This window comes from Culex quinquefasciatus, chromosome 3 (genome assembly GCF_015732765.1).
Source record: "Culex quinquefasciatus strain JHB chromosome 3, VPISU_Cqui_1.0_pri_paternal, whole genome shotgun sequence".
Classification (NCBI taxonomy): Eukaryota; Metazoa; Arthropoda; class Insecta; order Diptera; family Culicidae; genus Culex; species Culex quinquefasciatus.
Genome location: NC_051863.1, coordinates 14,141,176 through 14,167,883, shown reverse-complemented (window position 1 = coordinate 14,167,883; position 26,708 = coordinate 14,141,176). Strand labels below are relative to the sequence as shown.

The 26,708-nt window shown below is 36.1% G+C and overlaps 2 protein-coding genes across 2 annotated transcripts in view; one reads left to right on the top strand and one right to left on the bottom strand.

The window, feature by feature from the left end:
• The window catches only part of LOC6044222, a 331,172-nt gene that overhangs the window by 198,638 nt on the left and 105,826 nt on the right, over positions 1–26,708 (top strand). The window lies entirely within an intron of this gene.
• On the bottom strand, positions 23,252–24,964 carry LOC6044225 (D-beta-hydroxybutyrate dehydrogenase, mitochondrial). Its single transcript, XM_038260500.1, has 2 exons — positions 24,786–24,964; positions 23,252–24,636 (listed from the first exon to the last, which is right to left on the bottom strand). The coding sequence occupies exon 2, from the start codon at positions 24,584–24,586 to the stop codon at positions 23,372–23,374; it is 1,215 nt and encodes a 404-aa protein (XP_038116428.1). The 5' UTR covers positions 24,587–24,636; positions 24,786–24,964; the 3' UTR covers positions 23,252–23,371.

Here is a 26,708-nt window from a genome sequence, read left to right as displayed (position 1 = left end):
TGAAGTTGTTACACGCATTCGAACATAGTTCGTATGCTAGTTTGCGGTTTTAATCCATGTATTGGACTGTTCAATAGTTTTCTTTATGCATTTTTTCTGATCTTTTTTTTACGCTTGTTTAGATCATTCATTTGCTGTCATTAATAAAAGTTGATCTTATTAAATAAAACTGCATTTCAAGACTATTTTATCAAGTGCAGCAAAAGGCTACCTCAAATATGCCTGTTACTGAACACCAACTTAAATCTATTGTTTCACAAAATTATGGAGAGATAATTATCAAAACGATAATTCGGCTTACTTTTCATAACTTTTAACGATTCACTTTTGAAGAAAACTCAAGTTTGTTAAACAAACTAACTTTGTTTACCTCTCTATGAAAAAAGTTTTCGATATTTGTGGATTTCAGAGATCAATGTTTTTCTCCTTTTTCATATAAAACGTTTATATTTGAAATACTTTCAAAAAAAGGATAAAGGCGTCATCCATAAAGTATGTCACGCTCTAGGGGGGGAGGGGGGGTCTGAGCAAGTGTGACAATGCATGTTATAAGTATAGGAAAAGCGGGGGGGGGGGGTAAATTTTGGCCGATTTTAGCGTGACGTACATTATGGATGAAGCCAAAGCAAATCGACGATTTTCTATTTTTTATGGACGATCTCCAATCTGTTCAGAATAAGTGCGATGAAAACATATATTTTTTAATTATCAATCAACAAAATTTATACGAAGCGTGACACTCATGGACACTCCATTGGTCGTTTGAAAAAAATCTAAATATCTTAAGCAGATGCTTCAGTTCATTCCAGTCTACTTTCTGACTTTGAGCGAAATGAGCGGATGAGCCGTTCAAAAGAGCCGCTCATTTAAATGAGCGAACGAAAATGAGCAGCTCACAGAAATGAGCGGTTTTGCCCACCACTAGTTACCAACCTCCCGTAGACTCACTCGATCTCAGCACCAGAACGAAATTAAATCCTCAATAGCCTTTATCAAATGACTATTTTCCATCTCATCTACCTTCTCCCCACCCAACCCGTCAATCTTTCCAGCAATTTTCCACAAAATGCAAAATATTCAAAATCCACCCCCCCCCCCCTTCAGCCATTCGAGAACATTGGAAAACTAAATCAACAGCAGCGTTCCCACTCATGAACGGCGGCGACGACCTCGAAGAATCCGGCTCTTGTCATCGGACGATGATGGCCCATCTGGCCGGGGTTGGAAAATCTCGGAATGGAAATCTCAAGAGCACGGGACGTGCCGATGGCCTCCACCGTCAGCGCAGCGATGATTGTTTTAAACGGTTATGGCCGACCCCGAATAGAGAAGGGGGGGGGGGGGGGAGATTCGATGGAAACTATTGCGCCATGTGCTTAAAAGGTTTTTTTTTTGTTGAGGGGTGAGTAAATGTTTGTTAACCAAATTGAATTTGAGATTAAGTTTTAGATTTTTTTTCCGACATAACATAACAATTAAAATCACAAATTGATGTTTGACAAAACTGACCTATTTAGTCAGCATGAAACGTTTGCAATAAAAATCGAAAATGCAATTACCAAGAACCCCGTCGTGTTTAGTATTGAGTCACAGTTGGAGGCACGTTCAGCACACTTTCAAACTGTTGTTTTTCCTGATGCAAATGAATCTGAAAATCTCCGGGAACCGTCAACCCGGCCCTTTCTCGGAGATTCTATCCCAACTGAACACAGAAAGCCAAGCATCAATATTTGTGATTCATTCTACCCAGAAATCCGACTAGCTCTAATCATCCGGAAAACCAGCCTGGTTTGGACGTTGTTGAATGTAGGTCAATTGAAGCATAATAAAACTTAAAAGATTAGTGCCCGTCGGCAGCTCTTTCGTTGTTGATCCAAATCCACAAATTTCATCCACTTGGATAGCTTGAAATGATGAGAAAAATAAGTGTCGAAATGCCAACTCAATAAAACTTTCAAAAAGTTGAATTGCAGACAATTTTCACCGAGAAATCTCGAAAAATTGCGAACGTTGAAGTAGATCCATCTGGTGGCGTCTAGCGCAACCAAATTTGCATAACTTCAGGCTTTTCCGTCACATTCTTCAAACAGAAAAATAAAGCGTGCGTCCACTTGTCTTTGCCCAACTGTGGCCACTTGTTGTGTTCGTGTTTGTTTTGGTCGGTTTGTTATCTCGGGGATGAATTAGGTTTCCGAGCGAGCTCTCGAGAAATCCGAGAAGGTGCATGTGGAAGGACGATAAAAGTTTACGACAGTTGGCTGTGCTGACGTTTATTAGACCAAGACTGGCGTTTTCGGATTGAAACCACTGAGCAGCACCAGTAGATCAGCTGGTTTGGATGAATAAATTTCGATCGCTTGGAAAGAATGTTTCAACTCATTTGAGAAGCTATTTCGAAGATAGCGGTAGGTGCTTAATTTTTAGGGCCGATTAGGGTGGTTAGTTATAATTATCCTTGCAATTTTGCTGTACTATTTTAAGTCTGTTTCAATGTTGAAATAAGTCAATCATATTTTGTGGAGCAATTTTCCAAAGAATCAGCAGCTTTTTTGCATTTCTTTGAATTATTCAGAGTTAAATTTAAAAAAAAAATGCAAAAAACTGCTTATTCTTTGCAAAATTGCTCCACAGGATAGGATTGACTTTTTCAACATTGAAACAGGCTAAATATAGCACAGAAAATTACATTTTTTATGGCCAATGTAGACATTTTGCATCATTAGTTTGTCCATGCAAGTTTCCAAACAATTTTGGCAGCAGTCCATACAAAAAGTCTATTCAAATACAAGGGTTTCTAGCAAGGCCTAAGACTGGCAAATTTGTATTAATTACTCGGATTTTAGCTGGTAATTCGGTAATTCATTTATAATTTAGTGTTCAATGGTAATTATAGTAATTATAAGAAATTAATGGGTGATTAAAGTAATTATTGAGTAATTTAAGTTATTTAATATTTGAAAAAAAGTTGTTTAACGAATCTTAAATTTAATTTAAACCTCCAGTCCACAATTAGAGTCAGCTAATAACAACAAGCTTAAGTTAAAATCAGCACAAAAATCTCATTTTTCCAAATTAAAAGGTTTTTACGCGTTTTTTTTATTTGAATTGAATTAGATTTGATTTGATTCAATAAAAAAAAACAAAATATAGTCAACCATAATTTATTAAAATATTTGGATTTTTTCGTCAAAATTCTGGTATATAATGCATTAAACTGTTTTACTTGAAATGTTGAAACCATGTCTTGTATACTTTTTTTTGGTATCTGAATGTTTAATATTGAGAAAAGATTTAAACTTTTGGTTCGATTTTCAATGCATAAACTTAAAATCATTGTGAAATTTTCAACTCTGTAAAATCAAACTAGCACAGTTGAAAACTTCAAACAAAACTAAATATTTTTAGTTCTTTTCTTGATTTTCAAGTGATTTTGAATTTGAAGCTAAGTTTTGAATAAGCTTATTTTTTCATTGTAATGCTTCGTTTAAAATCTTCAAAAGAAATACTAAAATTTCTTTAATATTAATCAGTATTTTTATTGTAGTGCAAAGTAATTAAGTAATTAAAGTAATTAACTATTATGACCCGGTAATCTGAGCAATTAACTGACAGACTGTCAAGTAATAATTACTTCTGGAAACCCCAGTTCATATATTCAAAAATCTATATTTTTCGGACAGATTTTTTGATCAACTAAGTGTCTTCGACAATGTTGCTGTTGCTTTCGACTTCTCCAAAAAAAGGAAAACTCTAAAAAAGTAAGCCATTTTTTCATTTGGCCTTGATGACCTTGATAAAATTGCGCAAAACAACCATTTTTGAAAAAAAAATCTCATGTTGGATAAGTGATGCCAATTTTTTCGAAAAAAAACATAATTTTTAAAAATCGTGAAAAAAAGTTTACAAAATCTTTGTAACTTGTTTTAGAGTTGTAAAGTCAAAATTGCACTAAAAATTTGTTTTTAATTGTTAAAAAACGTGATATTTTTATCCTTTAGAGCCAAACTTGACCAATTCAAAAAAAAAATTCGATGAGATCTAAAAATTTCCTACAAATTTGCTTACAGGACATTGAAGGTTAGATCAATGATTGCTGAGATACCGCTTTGGAAAGAAAGGCAATCATTTAAAACTAAATTTTTCACGCATTACCAAAAAAGCTGGTACAAATATTTTTAAAAGTTTTTGTCACCCCCCCCCCCCCTTCAAAATTGGCCCGAAAAATCAGGGGGCAAAAAAATGTTTCTACAATAAACTTCAAAATTTCAATGAAAATTCAAGTGCAACCAGCTGAAATCAAATTAAAATACATTCTTCTGCGTTTAAAATCATTTTTAGCATGTTTGGGATTATTAAAAAATCTTAAATTTTTTTGAAAATTGTCGATGCAAAATCTTTTTTTTTTCGATACAATTTTTGTTTTTGTTAGATCTTAGATTTTTTGAAAACTAATGATTGCAAAACAACTGAACTAGTGTAAAATGCATTTAAAACACTTTTTTCATTTAAATGTGAAGACAATGGCTTGTTATTTAAATTTTTATATTTTTTTTCCCCCCCCCCCCCCCTTGACCTCGGCCAGGGCCGAGGGACAAAAACTTTTTTAAATATTTGCATCGGCCTAACTAGCAAATATGCGTCAGGTTTTGCAATTTAAAAAATAAAACTATCATAAATTGTTCCGTTTTTTGGAAAAAAAACTATATTCAAAATTTTCAATTCAACCCCCAACATTTGAAAAGGTCCCAAAATACTTTTTTTTGACCATATAAAATATTAGGGTTAGTTTGAAAAATTTCAATTTTTTTTCGCGTAGGAGGATAATTTTGCGATGGTTTCATAATATATTTTTTTTATCAGAAATGTATTTCGGCCTTTCCAAAAACTATGTTTAGTTTTGAAACGTTGGTAAATCTCAGCAACTAAGGGTCGTATCAACAAAGTCCGAAGAAGCAATATATTGAGAATTTTCTCAGCCTTTCAAAAATATTTTATTCAAAAGTGGGCAAACATGTGCACTAATTTTAAAAAATGAAAAACTGCGACTATTTTCAAAAAAGTCACTTAAATATGGATTTAACTTGAAAACGGTGCACTTTATCAAAATTTCACTACAGTACGTTTTGATTGCAAATTTAATTTTACATCGAAAAATGAATTTGAAAAAATTTTGCGACCAAAATTTCGATTTTTTGAAAAAAATCAGTATTGATTAACACTGGAACGCCCAACGCATGTCCAACTTACACGGACGCCCAAGCCTCCCAAAAAAGTTGGAACGGTAACTTCAACTCGCTGGTTCTCGGGCATTACTCAACCAATCGGGACGATTCTTGTTTCCAGTGATTTGTAAAAATGTCTAGATGATCCTAAAATTTTGCAGAACTTGATTTGATCAAATCTGTAATTTCTGCGATCGAAAACATCGTTCCACCTTTTTTTAAAACGACGGCCTCCGCGGAATTTTTGGCGATTTTTTTTTACACGCGAAAAAAAAAGTTGGAACGATGTTTTTGATCGCAAAAATTACAGATTTGATCAAATTAAGTTCTGCAAAGTTCTAGAATCATCTAGACATCCTAACAAATCACTGGAAAGAAGAATCATCTTGATTGGTTGAGTTATGCTCGAGAACCATTGAGTTGAAGTTACCGTTCCAACTTTTTTGGAGCCTTGGGCGTTGGAATGTTAAAAAATTCATAACACGGACGAAGATTTTTTGCTCAACCTGGAAATTTCTGAAAAGTTGGCATTTTATATCCTCTAAAACATATCAAAAAATAAAAAAAAAAATAAAAATAGTGTTTTTTGCAAATCAAGTTTTAGTGATTAAATCACATTTTTTTTACCGTGTATCATTTTTTCCCAGTGTAGTCCGTATCCATACCTACAACTTTGCCGAAGACACAAAATCGATCAAAAAATTCCTTCAATAGATACAGATTTTTGAATTTTCATACATCATTTTTGTATGGACAGCTGCCAAATTTGTATGGAAAATTATATGGACAAACTTATGATGCAAAATGGCTTCTTTGGGCATACCGAAGGCACCAAAAAAGTTTCAGTTGGATTAAAAAATACAACAAAAAAAATCGAATGACCGAAATCCTAGAGAACTGCTCTATTTGAAAAGTCTTTTTGTATGGAGTCTTTACTATATTTTCACCGTCCCGGTACGAGAATCGAACTCACGACCTCTGGATTGGAAACCCAGAACGCCGCTAGTTTTGTAAAGCGAAATAAGATTGTCAAGAAGCTTCTTTGGTCATAAAAGGTAAACACAAAATTTCATCCGAAAAAAAATCATCATTTATGTTAAATTAATAAAAACAACTTTAGTTTGAACATACAAAGTATTCCGGCTGATAATACAAATTGATACACCTGGAGATCACCAAACGACACGGAGACTCAAATCGACCATGTTCTCATCGATGGTCGGCACTTCTCGGACATAATCGACGTCAGAACCTACCGTGGAGCGGACATCGACTCGGACCACTACCTGGTGGTGGCTAAGCTGCGCCAACGCCTGTCTGAGGTCAACAAGATCCGGTACCGTCGCCCGCAGCGGTATAATCTGGAGCGGCTCAAGGACCATGAGGTCGCTACCCAGTACGCGCGGGAACTCGAAGCTGCGTTGCCTGACGAGGGTGAGCTTGCCGAAGCCCCACTGGAGGCTTGCTGGAGCCATATGGAAGCAGCCATCAACGCAGCGGCATCGAGCGCCATCGGGTACGTGGACCGAGTTCGACGGAACGGCTGGTTCGACGAGGAATTTCAGGCGATTTGGGACGAGAAGAAAGCAGCGCGGGACAAGTGGCTGCTGCACAACACCCGTGGGAACAAAGAGTCGTACAAACAGTTGCGAAGACAGCAAACCCATCTCTTCCGGAATAAGAAGCGCCGCCTGGAAGAGTTGGAGTTCCAGGATATGGAGCAGCTGTATCGCTCGAACGAAACGCGTAAGTTCTACAAGAAACTCAGTCAATCCCGGACTGGCTTCATGCCGCGAGCCGAAATGTGCCGGGATAAAGACGGAGGAATCTTGACGGACGAGCGTGAGGTGATCGAAAGGTGGAAGCAGCACTTCGACGAGCACCTGAACGGCCCAGAGGCGGAGTACCAGGGCGACGGGGGAAACGACGTCAGCGGTATGGTGGACGGCGAGGACGAGCCAGCACCCACGATGAGGGAGGTTAAGGATGCCATCAAGAAGCTGAAGAACAACAAAGCAGCGGGTAAGGATGGTATCGGTGCTGAACTCATCAAGATGGGCCCGGACAAGCTGGCGGCCTGTCTACACCGGCTGATTGTCAAGGTCTGGGACACAGAACAGCTACCGGAGGAGTGGAAAGAGGGAGTAATATGCCCGATCTACAAGAAGGGGGACAAGAGCCATCACTATTCTCAACGCGGCCTACAAAGTGCTGTCTCAGATCATCTTCTGTCGTCTGTCGGAGCGAGCAAAGGATTTCGTTGGGCCGTACCAAGCCGGTTTTGTGGAGGGGAAATCGACGACGGACCAAATCTTTTTGCTACGCCAAATCCTCCAAAAATGTCGCGAGTACCAGATCCCGACGCACCACCTGTTCATCGATTTCAAAGCCGCGTACGACTCGGTCGATCGCGAAGAGCTATGGAAGATCATGTACGAGAACGACTTTCCCGGGAAGCTGATCAGACTGGTGAAATCGACGATGGACGGGGCACGGTGCTGCGTGAAGATTTCGGGAGCGATGTCCGACCCGATCGAATCGCGCAAGGGACTGCGACAAGGCGACGGTATCTCCGGCCTCTGTTTCAACATTGGGCTTGAAGGTGTAATGAGGCGGGCGGGCTTCAACATGCGGGGCACGGTTATCAACCGATCCAGCCAATTCATCTGCTATGCCGACGACATGGACATTGTCGGCAGGACGTTCGAGGAGGTGGCCAGGCGGTACACCGAATTGAAGCGGGAAGCAGAAAGGTTGGATTGAAGGTGAATGTGGCGAAGACGAAATATCTGCTGGCAGGAGGAACCGAGTCCCTTAGGGCTCGCATAGGACCGAGCGTGACGATCGACGGCGACGAGTTCGAGGTCGTGGAGGAGTTTGTGTACCTCGGTTCGTTGGTAGCGTCTGACAACAACTGCAGCAGAGAAATTCGGAGGCGCATCATCACCGGTAGTCGTGCCTACTATGGACTCCACAAGACCCTACGGTCTGGTCATCTTTCCCGGCGTACAAAGTGCACCATGTACGAAACGCTGATAAGACCGGTCGTTCTCTACGGGCACGAGACGTGGACGATGCTTGAGGAGGACCTGCAAGCACTTGAAGTTTTCGAACGGCGAGTGCTTAGGACGATCTTTGGCGGCGTGCGTGAGAACACGGTATGGAGGAGAAGGATGAACCACGAGCTGGCGCAACTCTACGGCAAGCCAAACATTCGGAAAGTCGCCAAGGCTGGCCGGATCAGGTGGGCCGGACACGTCGCGAGAATGCCGGACGCGCTGGTTGCGCGCCAACCGAACCAGACTATCAATCCGGTGAAGTTGGTGTTCAATTCGGAGCCGTCTGGAACGCGGCGGAGGGGGGCGCAACGTGCAAGGTGGTTAGACCAAGTGGAGGAAGATCTTCGAAGTGTGGGAGTTCCGAGTTGGAATTGGAGAGTAGCAGCCCAGGACCGAGTTCAGTGGCAGCGCATCTGGAGACAGCTCATGACCCGGGGGTTGTCTGAGCAGTTAAAGTAAAGTAAGTATAGTTGAATTTGAGAAATGAAGAAAAATTTAAAACATGATTTGTGAAAATCTAATAAATTTGCTCTGTTCGTGAAGCAGATTTTTTGAACTTTTTGAGAGAGCCTTCATACCAGAAATCAAAAATTGCATCAAAAAATCTAACATAAAACTATTTCTATTTAAATTTATAACAACAATGATGAAACCCGATGACTTATGTGCACCTCACCTAGCATTGACGGCTCAGGTCCATTAACTCTCGGTCACATCGTTTGTCACGTGTGTCTGTAGATTAACATCTCACTCGGTTGTCGTCATCCTCCGGCAGCCAACCAACTTCAAAACTAGTTAACCATTGTTTGTCACAATCGTCACGTACTGCCACTGTGTTTACCTTTTGAGTAGACCTAGTGGGAGGAACCTTCAAAGTTTGCCACGTGCGCTTCCTAATTGAGCCGTTTTACGTCGTAATTAAGCGAAACATGACTCGCCCTTAATGGAGAGTGAGAGGAGGAGGAAGATCCGATTTGACTACGATTTGGGGCTTTTGGGGTGCTCCTGTCAACACCCCCTCAATCGTAATACAGCAGCATGATACGGATTATCCCGCTGGGAATGGCATCAAACTGTAACCGACTTGCATCTCTTGCCGTTCCATTCGTGAAAGAAGCTTGCATTTTTGCTCCTGGAATGCATTTCAACCGATTCGGCAGCAAGCTTTGTTTTCAATTTCGGTACCAGTGTGCACTGCGAAAGGCAGCATTCCAGGCGATTGCAGGCAGCCCGAATGTATGCAACTCGGGGAAGCCCGTCGCAACGCAATCTACATGTTCCGCCGGATTTCCATCAACAAACCGGGTATTATCCGGGCTGCCCACAAGTGCAGTCAGTTGCATAAAAAAATCTCAGAAATGTGTGTATTCATAAAATTCCAAATTTGCCTCTTCGCACAAACACTGAGTGTAGCGCCGGACAAGTAAACGGAAAGCTCGTTTCATTGTACTCCTGATGAAAATGAATCTCAACGACCGGGACGATGACTGCTAGGAGAAGCCAGAGCTCCGTCATCCTTGGGTGCAGACTCAGAAAAGCCACCAACAGCACTTTGAAATGTCCCCTTTGGGTTTGGACGCCATACGCCGGTTGGTTGCGTAGCATTGCTAGGAGTCGTTCTGTTGCTACTGGAGAAGAAGTTGAAGATCAGTCCACAAATGAACTGGGAGATATGCAACGAGCAATGAATTGCAGGATGTTGCCAGGATGCACAGGTTGGCCTTGACAGTAAGTGGTGGGGACTAGGGTCGTTCAAATGATTTTTTTTTTCAATAAAAGTATGTAAGTTTGCTTTTTTGGTTAAGAATGATAATCAAATCAACAACAAAAATTTTCAAAATACGATTTCCTCAGTGATTCATTTATAAAAATGTTGGAAAAAAATGTTTTAAATTGATTTTAAAAAGATTTTGAAACCAAATTAATTTTTAAGGATCATTTTGTTAAGTTCTTTTCATTTCAGTGAATTTATTTACAAAAAACCAACACCATATGAGTTTTTATTTTAATTTTTCATTTTAAAGTCCAGACTCCAACATCCGAAGGTATCGTAAAAATTTCAATTTGGAATATAGTAACACGAAAAAACATACTTTACATCGTTTTTTTTATTGTTGAGCTTCTGTATGATCCCTAAACAACTCGGAAGTGATTTTTTTAAATCCAACTCAAAAAAAAAAAACAATTTTCGTAATCGTGAGTTTAGTTCTTGAATGTGAGAACCACGAAGTAATTTATTCATGAGTATGGTGTACTATAAACGTGAATATATTCCTTCGTGGTTCTCGCATTCGTGAATTCAATTCACGATTTCGAGAATTGATTTTTTTCCGGCCAAAATTGCAATGATTTTTTTTTTGAAAAATGCATTTGGCAAGAAAATTCCATATAAGTTCGTCTAAGAAATATTAATTTCGTTCCTAAGATGCAGTCATTGAACAACAAAACTACACAGAAAGGGGTACATCTTTTATGTCCGAAAAAATGTGTGATTTTCCCTCAGAAAATGTATAATTTCACCACTTTTCTGGTGTAATAGCACTAATTAAGTCAAAATTGAGGTAAAATTACATCATAAAAGAGGTAATTTCAACCTTCCCAAAATTACACCATCCAAATTTATAAAAAAAATTTACTGTGATAAAAATTTATGTTTTTGAGTGTCACCCTAACAGCTTTAAATTTTTGCCAGATCTTGAAAAACTTAAAATATGTTAAATATTCATAAAAAATATTTTGCAAAAATCTATAACCAAAATTCCAAACTAACACTTTAAGCGGACGTAATTTATATTTGACCCTTTTCAAATGCTGACCATAACTTTAAATTAATCATAACATTTTTTTTTTTCGAAATTATGAGATATTGAAAAAAACATTTTTTTTATAGGGGAATTGTTCAATTCTCTACGCCAAAAATTCGAATAATATTTTTTTCCAGGAGATCATAAAATTTCATATTTTTTTTAAGGTTGAAAATTGGATAATCATTTTTTTATATTGGCATAAGAAAATGTCTGAATGTTTAAATGAGATTTAAAAAACTTTAATTTTCCTGTTTCTTTTTCTCTTTTTTGCTGTTTTAGGCACCCTGAAGTCCAATCTTCTATGATTTTTTGGAAATTTGATTGGAAATTTTACCAGTTTTTTAAATATTCGAAATTGATGATATAATTAAAAATAAAACCATTTCACTTTAAAAGCGATTTTTCAATAAAAAATGAAAAGCGACGCAAAATTTATATAATTTTGATAAAAATCTAATTTAAAGACTTGAAGAAACCTTAAAATTTTAAAGTAAAAGCCACATTATGTTCAATTTTGAGAAAAAAAAACAACAAATTTTTTGATTTCTTAAAATAATGTCAAGGAAAGAAGTATCTAATTAGCCTCCTGCATGGCTAGTCAAACATTTTTTCGCCAAATTGTAATTTAAAAAAGAATTTTGCTTTATAAAAAACACATCATTTCTAGCGAAAAACAAAACGTCGTTCTTCGACAAATTGTTAGGAAATTTGCTTAGATTTTTTTTAAATAAAATCGTTGCAATCAGATTTTGCAGTTTTAAATTTTTGTTAGAAAACTAATGTTTCTTAAAAATTTTAATTACAATATCACACCTGGATAACTAAAAATAAAAAGTATAAATAATTTTTCCTGTAACAATAGCTTAATTATTTTAGTGCCATGACTGCTTGGGATGTTAAGAGTTTAAGATAAATTTCCTAGATTATATTTTTTAAGATTTTCGATGTTTTTATATATTTAAGAGAACCAAAAAGGCATCCTTTCAGCTATAGAAAAACATGATCCAAAATTTTGTCGCTGAGTTATTTTTTTTATAAAAGTGATTTTACGAATAAAACAGCAAAATTTCCATAACTTAGATATTTTTTTTTATTTGAGGGACTGTGTAATCTCATTTAAAGAGATTTTGAAATATATATTTTAGATATCCAAAAAAGACATTATTTTCAGCTATAGGATGGTAAGATCAAAATTTCTTAAATTAATTTTTTTCTGTTAAAAGCAAAACTAAAATTTCTTAATCTGAATGAAAAATCGATTTTGTAATCTAGTTGAACTTTATTATTTTAAAGTAAGTCACTTTTAGTCCGGATGTTTTTTTTGCCATTATAGAAATTATAGAAATATATTTTGAAAAAATCGTAGAAAATTTTGTTAAAATTTGTGAATGGACGACAATTTTTTTTCACTAGAAATGATTTTTTATAAGCAAAACATTTTTTTATCATAATTTGGCGGTAAAAATTTTGAACATGCCATTGAAGAGGCTAAGCTAAAAAAAACCAGATACTGGAAATTTTTATCATTTATATCATTTTATATTTATTATCAATAATTGACGACAAATATAATAATGTATTAACACATGATTTTTTTTAACTTTTTCAACATCTGAAAAGATTTATTCAATTCTTAAAACTTTACCGAAAAAAAAATCTAATAATTTAATAACTTTTTGACAATTTTTAAGAGTTTTTCCAATGTGATAATAATCAAAATAAATACTGTAACATACAGTATGTAAAAAAGTATTTACAACCCTTGGGCAGTATGCGCTTTTTGTGATGAAACACGCAAAGAATTTAAAGTTTGAAAGAAAACGAGTAATTCGTGTTGCTGCGAAACATTTCGCTTCAAAAAGCTCCTGAAAGGATGATTCATATAAAAAAGTTCTATAACAAATACTATTACAAAAATCAAAAAAGGTACAAAAAAAGTTTGTACACCTTTCGAAAAATTAACATAAATAAAGTTATTTGTTGACAAATCACCATAAATCCAGTCTCACAACTCCAATTAGGTACCCTTGACTGATTAAAAAAAATAATTTGGATTGAATATAAAGTTTACTAACTACTTAGTATAAATGTTTATATAACTCTGGAAATTCTATTTAAAACTTATCTAAACTTGATTTTGCAAACTTTTAATTTAACTGAATGTCAACGTTTTATCATAGAATTGCTAAACAAGCATTTTGGAGAGGGTATAACACCGTTTTGGGGGTCTTTGTATCGATAGAATAGATTTTTCGTTGGAATTTCGTACCAACCCGGAATTACGTCGTCGGAAATTCCAACGGCATCCGAAACTGTACGCGATTCACAGGTCAACCTGTGTTCCATTGGACCCAAAAAAATACAATAAAAAGAAAACTAAATTTCAAGAAATCTACCAACTCCAACATCTCCTTAGAAAAGCCTCTTCCACGCTACGACGACTGCACCGGATCTCACCGAGACCGGAGCCATCCGTCCGGTTGATGATAGCACGTCGTGTCTCTTAATATAACGTTTATGTATGACAGACAGACTTCTTCTTCTTCTTCTTCTCGGTTTCGGTTCTGATGTTCTCCGCTGGAAACATCATCACGCCCTTTGTTAGGTTTAGAACTTGTGGACTCAATATTGAAAGATGAAGTTTTGCAATTGAAAATTTACAGCTAACACTGTTAAATGCTCCTTCTATTGCTACCTAGCCTTTAATTCAGTGTTTCACGGTTAACCCTCACTCTTCTATCAACGAAATAATCATCTTCAGATTCTTAAGTAATAATTTTCAAGTATCAAAATGGTTCACCTGAAAAAATTAAAAAATGGTAAGACACTGGAAAGTAATGGTCACATGAGGGTTAACGGATGAAGCTTTAGCGAACCGCCGACGACCTCCATTGTGGAAGGATACAAGTGAATTAAGTCATCCTGCTTGTTGGACCACGTCGGGGACGGAATGACCTCCGGTTGCATCAGACGGGTCCCTCACTTTCGCTGCCGCTGATGGAGAACGGAGACCGGTCTTCCTTCATTGCACGGAAAAGGGACGTATTATACAATAACCCTTGGTTTTGATACCGTTGATGATGGTCTGCTGTTGTGGTTTGAGGCATGGAGATTCCGATCCAAGTGGGATTGGCCGGAAGGGTTAGCCAGTTGAAGTGACCGCTTAATCCACACACACACACACACACGAACACGAACACATTTACTCAAAAGGAATGAAATGAAATGAGCCATCACCGGAAATAGAACCAGGAGCGGGAACTGTGCAAACTCTGGGGTTTAAGGGATTCACACCCTCGATTGTATCCAAACCGTGGCCGTGTGCTGTCTGTCTGTCTGTTGTCTTATGCACTCTTCTGCGGAATTGCACTTCTCTACCACTTATGCAGTGTAGAACAGTAGAGTCATCAGCAGAATGTGCAGAATAGTTCCATGTGAAATCACGGTTAGAATTTAGAATAAACTCAATGGTTTTCTTCAATATTCAATCTTTAAAACAAAACAGACTTTAGTTGAAATCCTGATACAAAAAAACTATCGACATTTTTTCTAGCTTAAATTGTTCAGCCATAAATGAATTATTAAAAGAACTTTTTCACTAAAAACTTTTCTCAAATATTATTCCACATAAAAAAATTACTCCATGAACATTGTACAGTTTAAATAACTTTTTGTCGTATTTGTAGAATTGTATTGTTTCTGTCAATTCCAATGAAATACTCAAAAACAGTCATTAAAACTTAAGAATCCTTAATAAAATGATAATATCATGGCTTCAAATTCCGATTTTTATAATTCTTTCTTGTTGAAAATAATCTAGGGACATAAACTTAAAAATATTTGCAAGGCCTTTGTTTGAAAACAACATTGATTGAATTATTAATATTTTAAACGAGAAAAAAATATTTGCGGTGCTGATTTACAAACATTTTAAACTGCAACGAAATAATCAAATTTTCTGTAAATTTGCATTCATATTTTTATATTTTGACATTTTTGGCCATAATAAAGTTTTTGCTCTATGATTTTTATGATCCATTTTTGATTTTCAGTTTTTCGGTTCCTAAAAATAGTACCCATGAGTACCGATAACTTAGTATTTTTTCAAAATGATGAGGGAATTTCCAAAGTTGAAAATGAGAAAAAAAATCGAGGTTCGATAGAGATAGTTCTATCGCTATTTTTATCGTTATTTCGACGATAACTTATATTTAATATATTTCTAAAATTTACTAAAACCAACCAAATTATGTTGAATTTTCAAGCTTCCTCTAAGTAAATATTTTTTGTTTAAATGGCAAGTTTCAAAGTATAAATACTAAAATTTTCACAATATACCGTATTTTTTGTAGCATTTTTTTCACTGTTTTAGAGTTTTTTGAATGAAATTCTAAAATTTCCATAATAATATCAAACGATTTGAAATTGTGCATGTTTGTTAACTGTTTTAGAAATTTTTAAACGAAATACTAAAATTTTCTTAAAATATAATATTTCCTCAAAAATACTCACATTTTTTTTAATTCGCCACATGGGTATTAAACGATTCGAAATTTTGCATGCATTTTCACTGTTTTAGAGTTTTTTGAATGAAATACTAATTTTTTTTACAAAATACCGTATTTTCTCGAAAAAACTAAAAATTTCATAATTCGCAATATGGGTAGCGAACGATTCGAAACTTTGTATGTATTTTCACTGTTTTAGAGATTTTTCAATGAAATACTCAATTTTTTACAAAACCCTCAAAAATACTCATTTTCTTAAACTCGAAATGTGCGTATCAAACGATTTGAAATTTTGCATGTATGTTAACTGTTTTAGAGATTTTTGAATGAAATACTCAAATTTTCACAAATTACCATATTTCCTCAAAAAACTCATTTTTTTAAATTCGCAATGTGGGTACTAAACGATTCGTAATTTTGCATGCATTTTCACTGTTTAAGTTTTTTGAATGAAATATTAAAAAATAATTAAATATGAAAAAATATGTCAAATTTTGCTTTGTATCAATAAATGTATCAACCCATATTGCGAATAATAAAAAAAAGGACTATTCATCGTATTATCAATACGGTATTTTGTGAAAAATTTAAAAATTTGATTTTTTATTCAAAAAACTTTAAAACAGTAAAAATGCACCACGTGGACACCTTAGGGGGGGATCCAAACCTTAGGGGGGGGGGGGTGAGATTTACAAAAAAGTGTCCACGTGGTTTGTGGATGGACCCATAATAAAAATTTAGTATTTTCAAGATAGTACGGTATTTGTGAAGATTTGAGTTTCTCATTTTAAAAAACTCTAAAACAGCGAAAATGTATGCAAAATTTCAATTTATGGTACCGATATTGAAAATTATAAAAATTTGGGTACTTTAAAAAACGATATTTTGTGAAAAATATTAGGATTTTATTAAAATACCACTAAAATAGTCAAAAACAGGACTAATTTCGCTTCGTTTGATACAGTCCAGACTCGATTATTCGAAGGCCGCGGAAAAATTTCACTTTGGATAATCGAATCACGAAAAAAAAATTCATTGCCTAATTTTTTATTGTCTACGTTAAAGTGATTTAAAACTTTTAAATCCAAGATGGCGGTATTGAAATATTGAAAAACGCATTTTATTATTTAATAGGCAATCAACTATTCAAATTTGACTGAAATGGGATTTCAGAACTAAAATTTGATGTTTAAAACAAAAAAAAAAACAAAAAAAATGTTCGTGATTCGATTATCCGGAATCCCATACAAACCTTCGGATAATCGAGGCTTCGAATAATCGAGTCAGGACTGTACCCATATTGCACATTATGAATATTTTAGTACTTAAAAAAATACTTTATTTTGTGAAAATATAAGTATTTTATTAAAATAACACTAAAATAGTGAAAAACAGGCTAAATTTCGTTTCGTATGATACCCCCATTGCAAATTATGAAAAAAAAAGAAGCGATCTATACAAAAATGTTACGTAAACATTCGAAAATCTGCAACTTTTGAAGGAATTTTCTGATCGATTTGGTGTCTTCGGCAGGTATTGACGAGGACTATTAAAAAAAAGTACACGTTTTTTTATCATTTTTTAATTATGTTTTTTTTTCATAAATCAAACAGTTTCCCAAAATCGGTATTTTTATATTTGAAACTAATGTTTCTATTTTCAACGATGAAAAGTAATCATTTGTAAAATATCTTATCGTTGAAAAAATGTTTTCAAAATTTTAAATTTACTAATCTCATTTTAAATGGGCTAAATCGCAACAAAATGATAATTAAACTTTAATAAGTTGGGTGATTTACTATGGAAATCCTCTTCCTTAGCACAACAATATACACAACACTACCCATACACACATCACTTCCAAACGAAGAAAAGCGCCCTCGTGCCTGGCACTACTAAATCATGGAAGGCAAAAGGAGGCTTCTGATATAATTTATCTCGTGTGCACAATTTCAATGTTTCCGCTCTGGGTGAACTGTGCACTGGTACACCCTGAACCAACAAAAAGAAAGGCTCTCAACCTTTTTCCGTGACGTGCACCAACTGAAAAATTCAACTGCAACAGCACTACCGTGCCACGTCACCCACACGTCAGCCTCTACCAGCTTCCGGGGGTGGCTGAAATTTTCTTGAGAAACAGCACAGCTTAAACATTCCGGAAATATCTCAAAGGATCCACCTCGGAGTTTGTCTTGGCTCACGTGTCTGCTGCTGGCAAGGTTGCTGTGCTGCCAGAGGACCTGCAACGTCTTGATACTCGAGAAGATGGCTCCGGCTGGAATTGTTTTGGGGGGCAAAGACGGCACACAAAACCCGGTAAAATAAATCGAGCACGCTACTGGAGCTGACGGAGATTCTCAAACGGTTTTGTCGGGTGCTGAAGTTTGTTGGGTTAATTTGGGTAATAACATTTAGGGGGAAATTGCTTGGGAGATTTGGTGCAGAAAAAGCATTTCAAGAGTGGTTGTGATTAATTTGAGCTTGATAATGCGAGCTTTAAAAATTATTGTTGTTTTGATTTCGAATACCAATATGATTCTGGCAAAAAATGCTGCCTGTTATCAAAATTGGATTCAACTTAATTTAAACAAAAGTACAGAATTGCTTGAGCACTTCTGCCCTAGGTGACCTAAATTGATTCCAGAATGCATGAGGAATTGTTTATTATTTGCTTTAAATTCCTTCCAAACCAACAACTCAAAAGTTCATGCTGCCAGATTTGCTGGTAAATTTAATTGTCGTGAGTTGAACCATGCTAATGAAATTGGTTCTATTCTCAAACTCAAACTTGCCCTGCTAAATTCCGATGAATAAAGTGGCAATGTCTTAATTGCATTTCACAAAAGTTTAGCTTCTGCAGATTCAAATAGAACCTCCTTCAAAGTTGTTGCTCACATTTCCCCTTTTCCAGGAGTTGCAATCAGCGTTAATTGGACTCGGAAACAGGAACTAATTACACATTCCGTCAAGACAACAAATCAATAAACAGAAAATGTACCTACAAGTTAAACACCGAGCTCATCAGCTGAAAACACTGTCAACCTCAAGGAAACGGGGCTTAACGGTCTCCAATTGCTAGTGCACGAAGATGATAAGCCACAGCAGATTAAGAATCACATAGTGCACTCAAAGTCGGTATCCGCCCTGCCGCCATTACGTTGATAATGGACTTTGATGAAGATAGCACTTCAGGACCGCATCAGTGCTCGGAACTCGCTCTTAGTGTGTTGCTGGGTAGAAGGTAGAAAAAAGTGCTTACCTCACGTCACCCACATGCATGCGGTAATGCAGGTATAAACAGCTTGACGACAGTCGAGTCGGGCTATGTTGGAAGTTCTAGGATTTGATTAAATTTTAATAGTCCCATTTGATTCAAAATAGAATAATAATCGTTGAAGAATTGTTATTGTTGTTGTTTTGTAAATGACTTTTATTCTATTTCATGAAAAATATATTTTTTGTAATCACTAATTGATATCAGTCAAATAAATTTACTACAAATAACCAAAATTGTTAACGATTACTTTATCGTTTTGTTATCAAAATATGATAATTTTTTGGCGATTAGTTATCGGCCAAAAAGTTGTATTTTATATAACATTTTAATATAAGGCTATTGCAAATATTTTTAAAAGATCAATGCGTTTATGACAGAAACTTTAAATATAGCATGTTGATGTTTATGTACTTAAATTCATAAAACCCGAGGTTTTTTCACCGTCGCGTACGACGCGATTTTTTTACAATAGATTCGCGTTATCGTCATCAGGGATGACATTGGAATTTTAAAACTTTTGGTGAAAACTTCCTAGATTTTCACAAAATAGTTTTTATTTTTTTTTCAGAAAAAATCACAGATTTTCATAATTTCATGTGTGGATTTTGCTAAATTTCGTACAAAATTTCACTGATTTTAAAATTCTAGTGCTTAATATTTTGATTTGTTTGCATATACCAATAATCACATAATTTAAATCAAATAGAAATTTATTTAGTACAGATTTTCACTAAAAATCCATATTGAGCCATTCTCTGATATTTCAGTCAACACAGTAAAAAATAATGTAAATTAGGAAGCTGTAATTTTGGAAGGTTGAATATTACCTCTTTTATGATGTAATTTTAACTCAATCTTGACTGAAAAAGTGGCATTACACCAGAAAAGTGGTAAAATTACACATTTCCAGAGGTAAAATTACACCTTTTTTCTGACATAAAAGATGTACCCCTTCCCAGATGTAATATTACCATGATTTTTTTTCTGTGAATCACTTTTTTTGTATTTTTTAATCCGACTGAAACTTTTTTGGTGCCTTCGGTATGCCCAAAGATGCCATTTTGCATCATTAGTTTGTCGACGAAATTAAAAAATATGTATCTTTTGATAGAATTTTTTGATCACCAAATCGTCTTCGAACAAAATATGTACAGTAAATTTTTTTTTGACGATTTTTGCTTCACTTTTGTCATTATAACTTGATTTAAAAAAAAACACTATTTTCATGTTTTCTTTTTGCCTGATACACAGAAAAAGAATTATGGTGATATTCATCAGGAAAAGGTGACAGATTTTGGGGCAAAAAATGATTAATTTTACCCCAGAAAATAATGAATTTTCATCAGTTTTTGATGAATATTCATCAGGTTTACATTTTTACACATTTTTATGTAATATTACTAAATAAAAGAGGTGATATTCATCCTAACAAATTTTCAACATTCCAAAATTAAACTTTTTTTCTGTGTAAGCAACTGAAGGTCATATTCATACACCCAAAACTGGCAGCGCTAGTCTGAGAGAATGATGGTCTCGAGTCGAGAGAATAGTGGTACCATTCACGGACGCAGAGAACACAGCTCGAGATGGGCGATAGAACTATTCTCTCGAGGTTCATTTGCAAAAAAAGTTCATCCGTCAAACAAAAAACCAAAAATGTCGACAACGGGAATCGAACCAGAGACCTTTGACAAACCAATCCAATGACTTAGCTGCCTCGGCCACCACAGCTTGGTGACCATGGAGAACTCAGAAGTCGATGTATGACACTTGTTGGAGATTTATTGATTCAACTAACGAATGAACTCATTTGTTATGATGGTGTGAGTTGGTACCATTATTCTATCGATTTTGGCACTGAGCCCTCAATAAATTTTGAGAGGGAGCATCCATAAACCACGTGGACACTTTAGGGGGTATGGCGATTGTCCACGTTCCATACAAAAAGATTTTTTTGTATGGACAATTGTCCACGAGGGGGGGGGGGGGGGTTGAGATTTCCAAAAATGTGTCCACGTGGTTTGTGGATGGTCCCGAGAACGATTATCTCGACTCTGAATTTTGGGTGTATAGTTCAAAAAAGCAAAATATAGAGAATTTTCTCAGCTTTCCAAAAAAATCAACAGTTGTTTGTCCACTGGCAACAAATTAAAAAAAAATAATATTTGCGACTTTGTTGGTAAAAGTTAAAAAAAATATATACATATATAAGGAATAGGTCAAAACTGAATGTTAATACTTAAAACGTTAAAATATAGTATTACTGGGCATGTAAGGGTTCAAATTTTATTTTAATCGAATTTCTTGGTCTTTTGCTCAAAGAGTTGCAAAGTTATGATTAAAAGATTTTTTTTTAGAAATTCGTCAAAAAAGAGGGCGGTGCCAAAAATAGAGGGATGGTCCCAGTTGACCTGGAATGACCCAAATGTTTTATTTATTTTGGAAATATAAATTTCTCTGGTAACATTGGCGATAATCTTATTGCCGATAACGGACGAAAATTTTTTTTTCTAAAATCGATTTATTCATCTATATCCTGTTAAGCTTTAAATGCTTTCACCAATTTTTTTTTTTTGAAAATATAGTGAGTTTTGAAGTAAAAATAATTTAAAAAAAAAAAACAAAAAAACATAATTTACAATACGGGCATCTGAAGAAGCGAAATTGGTTGTTTCATCACTTTAAAAGTTTTTTTTTTAATACTTTTCACAAAATACCATATTTTTCGAAAGTACTCAAATTTTCAATATTTGCTATATGGGTATCAGACGAAGCAAAATTTAGCATGCCTTTTTCCTTTATATTTTTATAATGTGTAATATGAGTTTCAAAAGAAGCAAAATTTTCTATGATCTTTCACTTTATTCGATTTTTTTTTGGAAATACTTTTCACGAAATACCGTATTTTTTTCGAAAGTACCGTCATCAGAGGTGATAGTGGGTCTTAGGGGTGAGATTGGAACAAAAAAAAATGTCTGACGGTACTCAAATTTTCATAATTTGCAATATGGGTATCAAACGAAGCGAAATCTTGTATACTTTTTTTCTCTTTATAAGAGTTTTTTGGAAAATACTTGAAATTTCACAATATACTGTTTTTTTAAATTACACAAATTATCATAATTTACAATATAGGTATCAAAAGTAGCAAAATGTTGTATGCTTTTTCACTTTATTAGAGTTTTTTTTAGAAATGACTATAATTTTCGCAAAATACCAAATTTTTCGAAAATACTCAAATTTTTACAAAATGCTTTATGGGCATCAAGCAAAGAGAAATTTTGCATGCTTCAAATATTCCTTCTAATTTTGTATGCTTCGTATAGAATGTTGCTTCGTGAGATTTGCAATATTGGTAAATTTTATTATAATGGAAATTTGAGTATTTTCAATAAATGATAATATTTTGTGTAAGGAAACCCGTAATGTCAAATATTTAAAATATAATATAATAATATTTTTTTTTATTTTCAAACTGCCCAAAATTGAAGATCTTACAACTCTATCAAAACTTATAAGCACTTACATGTTTTTTATGCACATTTGTGGAGGCCGGATTTCCGTTATTTCTAAGAAAACGCTGTCCGGATCTATTATGCTACCTATCGTTGTATAGTTTATCAAGATATCTTGCCGATAAGACAGAGATTGAATATCCGAAGACCCTTTCAAAAAAAAGAGTAATGAAATCTAATTTATTAAACGTGTCATGCTATTTAGACTTCAACCACCTTCACATTCCTACGCCCAAGGCTCCAAAAAATCAAGATGATTCTTTTTTTTCTGTAATTTTTGCGATCAAAAACATCGTTACAACTTTTTTTTTGCGTGTAAAAAACATTGCCAAAAATTCCGCGTTTTTTGATTGCAAAAATTATAGATTGGATCCAATCGAGTTCTGCAAAGTTCTAGGATCATCTAGACGTCCTAAAAAATCACTATGGGGATAATTATTATGCTCTAGAACCAGCAAGTTGAATTTACCGTTTCAAATTTTGGCATGCGTTGGGTGTTCTAGTGTTAATTGATTGATATTGGCTGAAAACGCTTTTAAGAAGTTGTAAAAGTGTAAACGAATGTCAAAGTGTTGAAATGCCGATATTAGGTGGCCAAAGGAAATGCGTGCTTTTTCTTTGTACAAAACTTTTCAAAAAAAAAAACATGAAGTTAAGTTTAGAAAACCAGCAAATAAAGAATCAACTGTACCATTTTTTTCGCTGTACAGCCGGAAATTATCAGCACCAGCGGACCAAGATTGTAATCTTAATGGAGTCGACTTATGCTAATGAAGGTGCTTCCAGCCGGCTCAAGCGTCAAGCGCGAATGATAAGCAACTACCCCTCGGATGTCATCATCATAATGGTTAAAGTTCCAGAAATCATCGACTGTGTCAACACACAACGGTTGTTCGATTAGTTTTATTACAAAGTATAATTAGATCTACGTCGGCACGTTGAAATTTTACTAGCATGGCATCCAGAAAGAAAGGTCGTTGAATTCACAAGCTCGCCCCGATGCCGCTGACCTTGCGTTGATCCGGCGTCCGGTACTGGGGCATCGCGATGAACCGTCGCACGAGCCAATCGCTCCAGGCCGTCGGCGCGATCCGGAACAGGAAGTGGTAGAAGCGGTAACGCCACGGTTCGCACTTGTACATTGGACGCGGGGTGGCATCCAGGAGGGCATCTTCGAAGGTTCGGAGTACGTCGTGGTTGTCGGGCAGTTGCTGGACCGGTTTGGTGCCGGAGATGACCCGGAGGTACGCGTTGTACTCGTCGAAGTAGCTTCCGTAGAATTCGGATTGTTCCGGGGTGAAGGCGGCTTTCATCTGCTCGGCGTATCGTTGCTGGTTGGCGCAAATGTTGCTCTGCATGACGAGGGAACCGGGGATGAAGTTGACGACCTGGACGCCGTAACAGGACATTTCCTGGCGGAGGGCTTCGGTCCAGAAGCGGAGGGCTGCTTTGGAAGCGGAGTACACCGAGAGACCGGGTAGAGCTTGAAGGGAACAATGGCTGGTAACGTTGATGAGTCGAGCTCGATACCGTCGAAGCAGTGGGAGAAACGCTTTGGTCATCTTCATCGTCCCGATCAGGTTGATGTCGATCTGCTGATCGATGTGATCGTTCAGCTGCCACTCGAACTCCCCAAAGCACATCACTCCGGCGTTGTTGACCAACGCAAACAGCTCGTACTCGGGTTTCTGCTCCAGAAAGTCCTTGACCAGCTTGTGCGCCACCATGATCTTCTCCTCGTGGGTAATGTCCAACGGAACGATCACAACCCGCCCACTCTTCCCATCCAACTCCAGCAAGAGCTGAGCCCCCTCGGACTCCTTGTTCAAACAACCAGCAAACACCACAAAGCCCAACCCGTGGCACAACTTGGCAATGTTAAACCCCAACCCGGAGTCACATCCGGTCACGAACACGATCGATCTTTCCGTAAACCGCAACTTCCTCCGTTCGCGACTCCCCAACAGCAGCAGCAACGTGGCCGTACTGACCGTCATCAACCCGGCATACTTGACCAAATCCGCTCCGGAACCGCGCTGCAACACGCTCATCATGCCGAACGCACCGGTCCCAACCAGAAACAGCGACTCCGTCAACAGGCCCGAATTTGCGGCGGCAACCTCCGGAAAGTTTCCACTGCTACTGCTGATGGACGACAGTGACGGCACCGATGACACCGCGGGAACAACTGAGCTCATTCAGCGTACCGGTGCTCGGTTTCGGCGGGGCCAAGACAAACAAATGAAGCCTGATAAAGAAAGAAAGAAAACGGCGAAAAAGGGGAGCAAAACAAAATTGCAGAATATTATTCATGTGTGTTGGTTCGTTGGTGATCATGCTGACGGACTGCTGAATGACGACTTTGCTACCGGCGGCAGTTCTGGCGGGCACACAAACCTTCAAAAAAGCAAGCTTAGGATTGTTGAACTCTCGAGAGTCGGTCAGGCGATAGGGACGACGGCGGCGGTTTGACGGATTTCACCAACACCAACCCCCTGTTCTCTCGGCACTGTCTGAAGGTTGTCGACGGCGGAGAAGCGAGAGGAAGATTTAGAATTTGGACTGTCAGAGTAACTGGACGAGAAGGCGCGCATGCTGAGATGAATGATTTGGATGAGGGCAATATAATAAGAATTAGAATTTGTCAGGAATTATGTGGTCAAGATTGGGTCAAGATGTGGTTCTTGAGACACGTGCTTTTATTTATAGCCCAAATGTTCTGATATTTGTTATGCATGTTTGAGAGATTCAATCAAAACAAGAGGTTATGCATGGGGAGAGTGGGGAGACTTGATCCCCTTATTTTAATAGCACATAACTCTGTCAATTTCTCACAAACCTTTGAACTTTTTGCATGAATTGAAAGCCTAAACATTCAACTATGTTTTTCTGATAAGGGTATTTCACCAGATAAACTCTTCGAATCATGCCAAGCGTTTTGAAAAAATATTTTAAACCGGCATTTTCAAAATGTTGGGGGTAAATTGATCCCCCTTTCAACATTTTTAAGAAATCTTAAGCAAAATGTTTCTTATTCATCCAAACTGTTAATTTTCTATAAGTTACAGCAATTTCACATTGAACTTGTACGTTTGTGTTCAAAATATAACAAGTTTAGCATGCAAAATATTTAAAAACTTAAAATTTTCTTTTTTAGACCAAAATTGAGCATGTTTACAAAAGCTGCTAATTTTTGTTTACAAAACTTTTGAAAAATGGTTCAAACTGCAGTAAGTTATGTACAACTATATTTAAGGAAACTATGTACGAAAACCCAGCCCAATTATTTAATCTTGAGGCTGATTCCAGTGACTGTAAAAATGCAGGGATCAAGTCTCCCTAAACGCACTTTTTTAAACAATTGATTGTAAAAATAGTATGAAGATAAATTTAACGTCAAATGCGTAAGGGTTTTGGAGTTGATATGTTTATCAAACAATTCATGTTTAAAAAATATTTTTTGAATAATTTTTGAGTGTTTTCTATACTTATCAAAGCAAAGAAAAAAGATCTCTAGGAAGTTTTTGCAGCACTTTTTAGAAATATGTGTGTAACTCAATCTAAACATTTTTAATTTTTTCTTTGTTTTCTACAATAAGTTTTAGTCAATTTCGCACAACTTTCTAGAACAATTGTTTTACTCACATGCTGACGAGATACAGGCTTGGGATCAAATCTCCCCACTCTCCCCTACAGTCTAGATTCAATTATCCGAAGGCCTCGGAAAAATTTCACTTCGGATAATCGAATCATGATTTTTTTTTCGTTGTCTAATTTCTGATTGTCGAGCTCAGGTAAGACCACTAAACTGCACTAAAGTGATTAAGAATTTTTAAATCCAAGATGGCGGCCAAAATGGCGATGATGCAATATTGAAAAATACATTTTATTTTTTTTATACGCAATCAACAACTCACATTTGACTAAAATGAGGTCGTAGAACTCAAATTTTATAATAAAAACAAGAAAATGAAAAAAATACGAAAAAAAATTCTTCGTGATTCCATTATCCGAAGTCAAACCTTCGGATAATCGAATTTCGGATAATCGAAACTTCGGATAATCGAGTCTGGACTGTATTCAAAACAATGAATAATTTGTCTGTCTTTGTTTTATTTTCTATAATATTAGGTTGACATTTTGTAAGCAAATTTCAAAATGTTTCTTCATGTGTTCTTGGTTTTTTTCTGTTTAGGACAAATATTTACACTCAATTTCTAGAAAAACAGCGAAGCACCGACCGAGCCATGTAGATAGTTAAACAAATCCTCCCATCCCTGAGGAAATCAATAAATTGCTCAACAAATTTCCAAGGGGTTT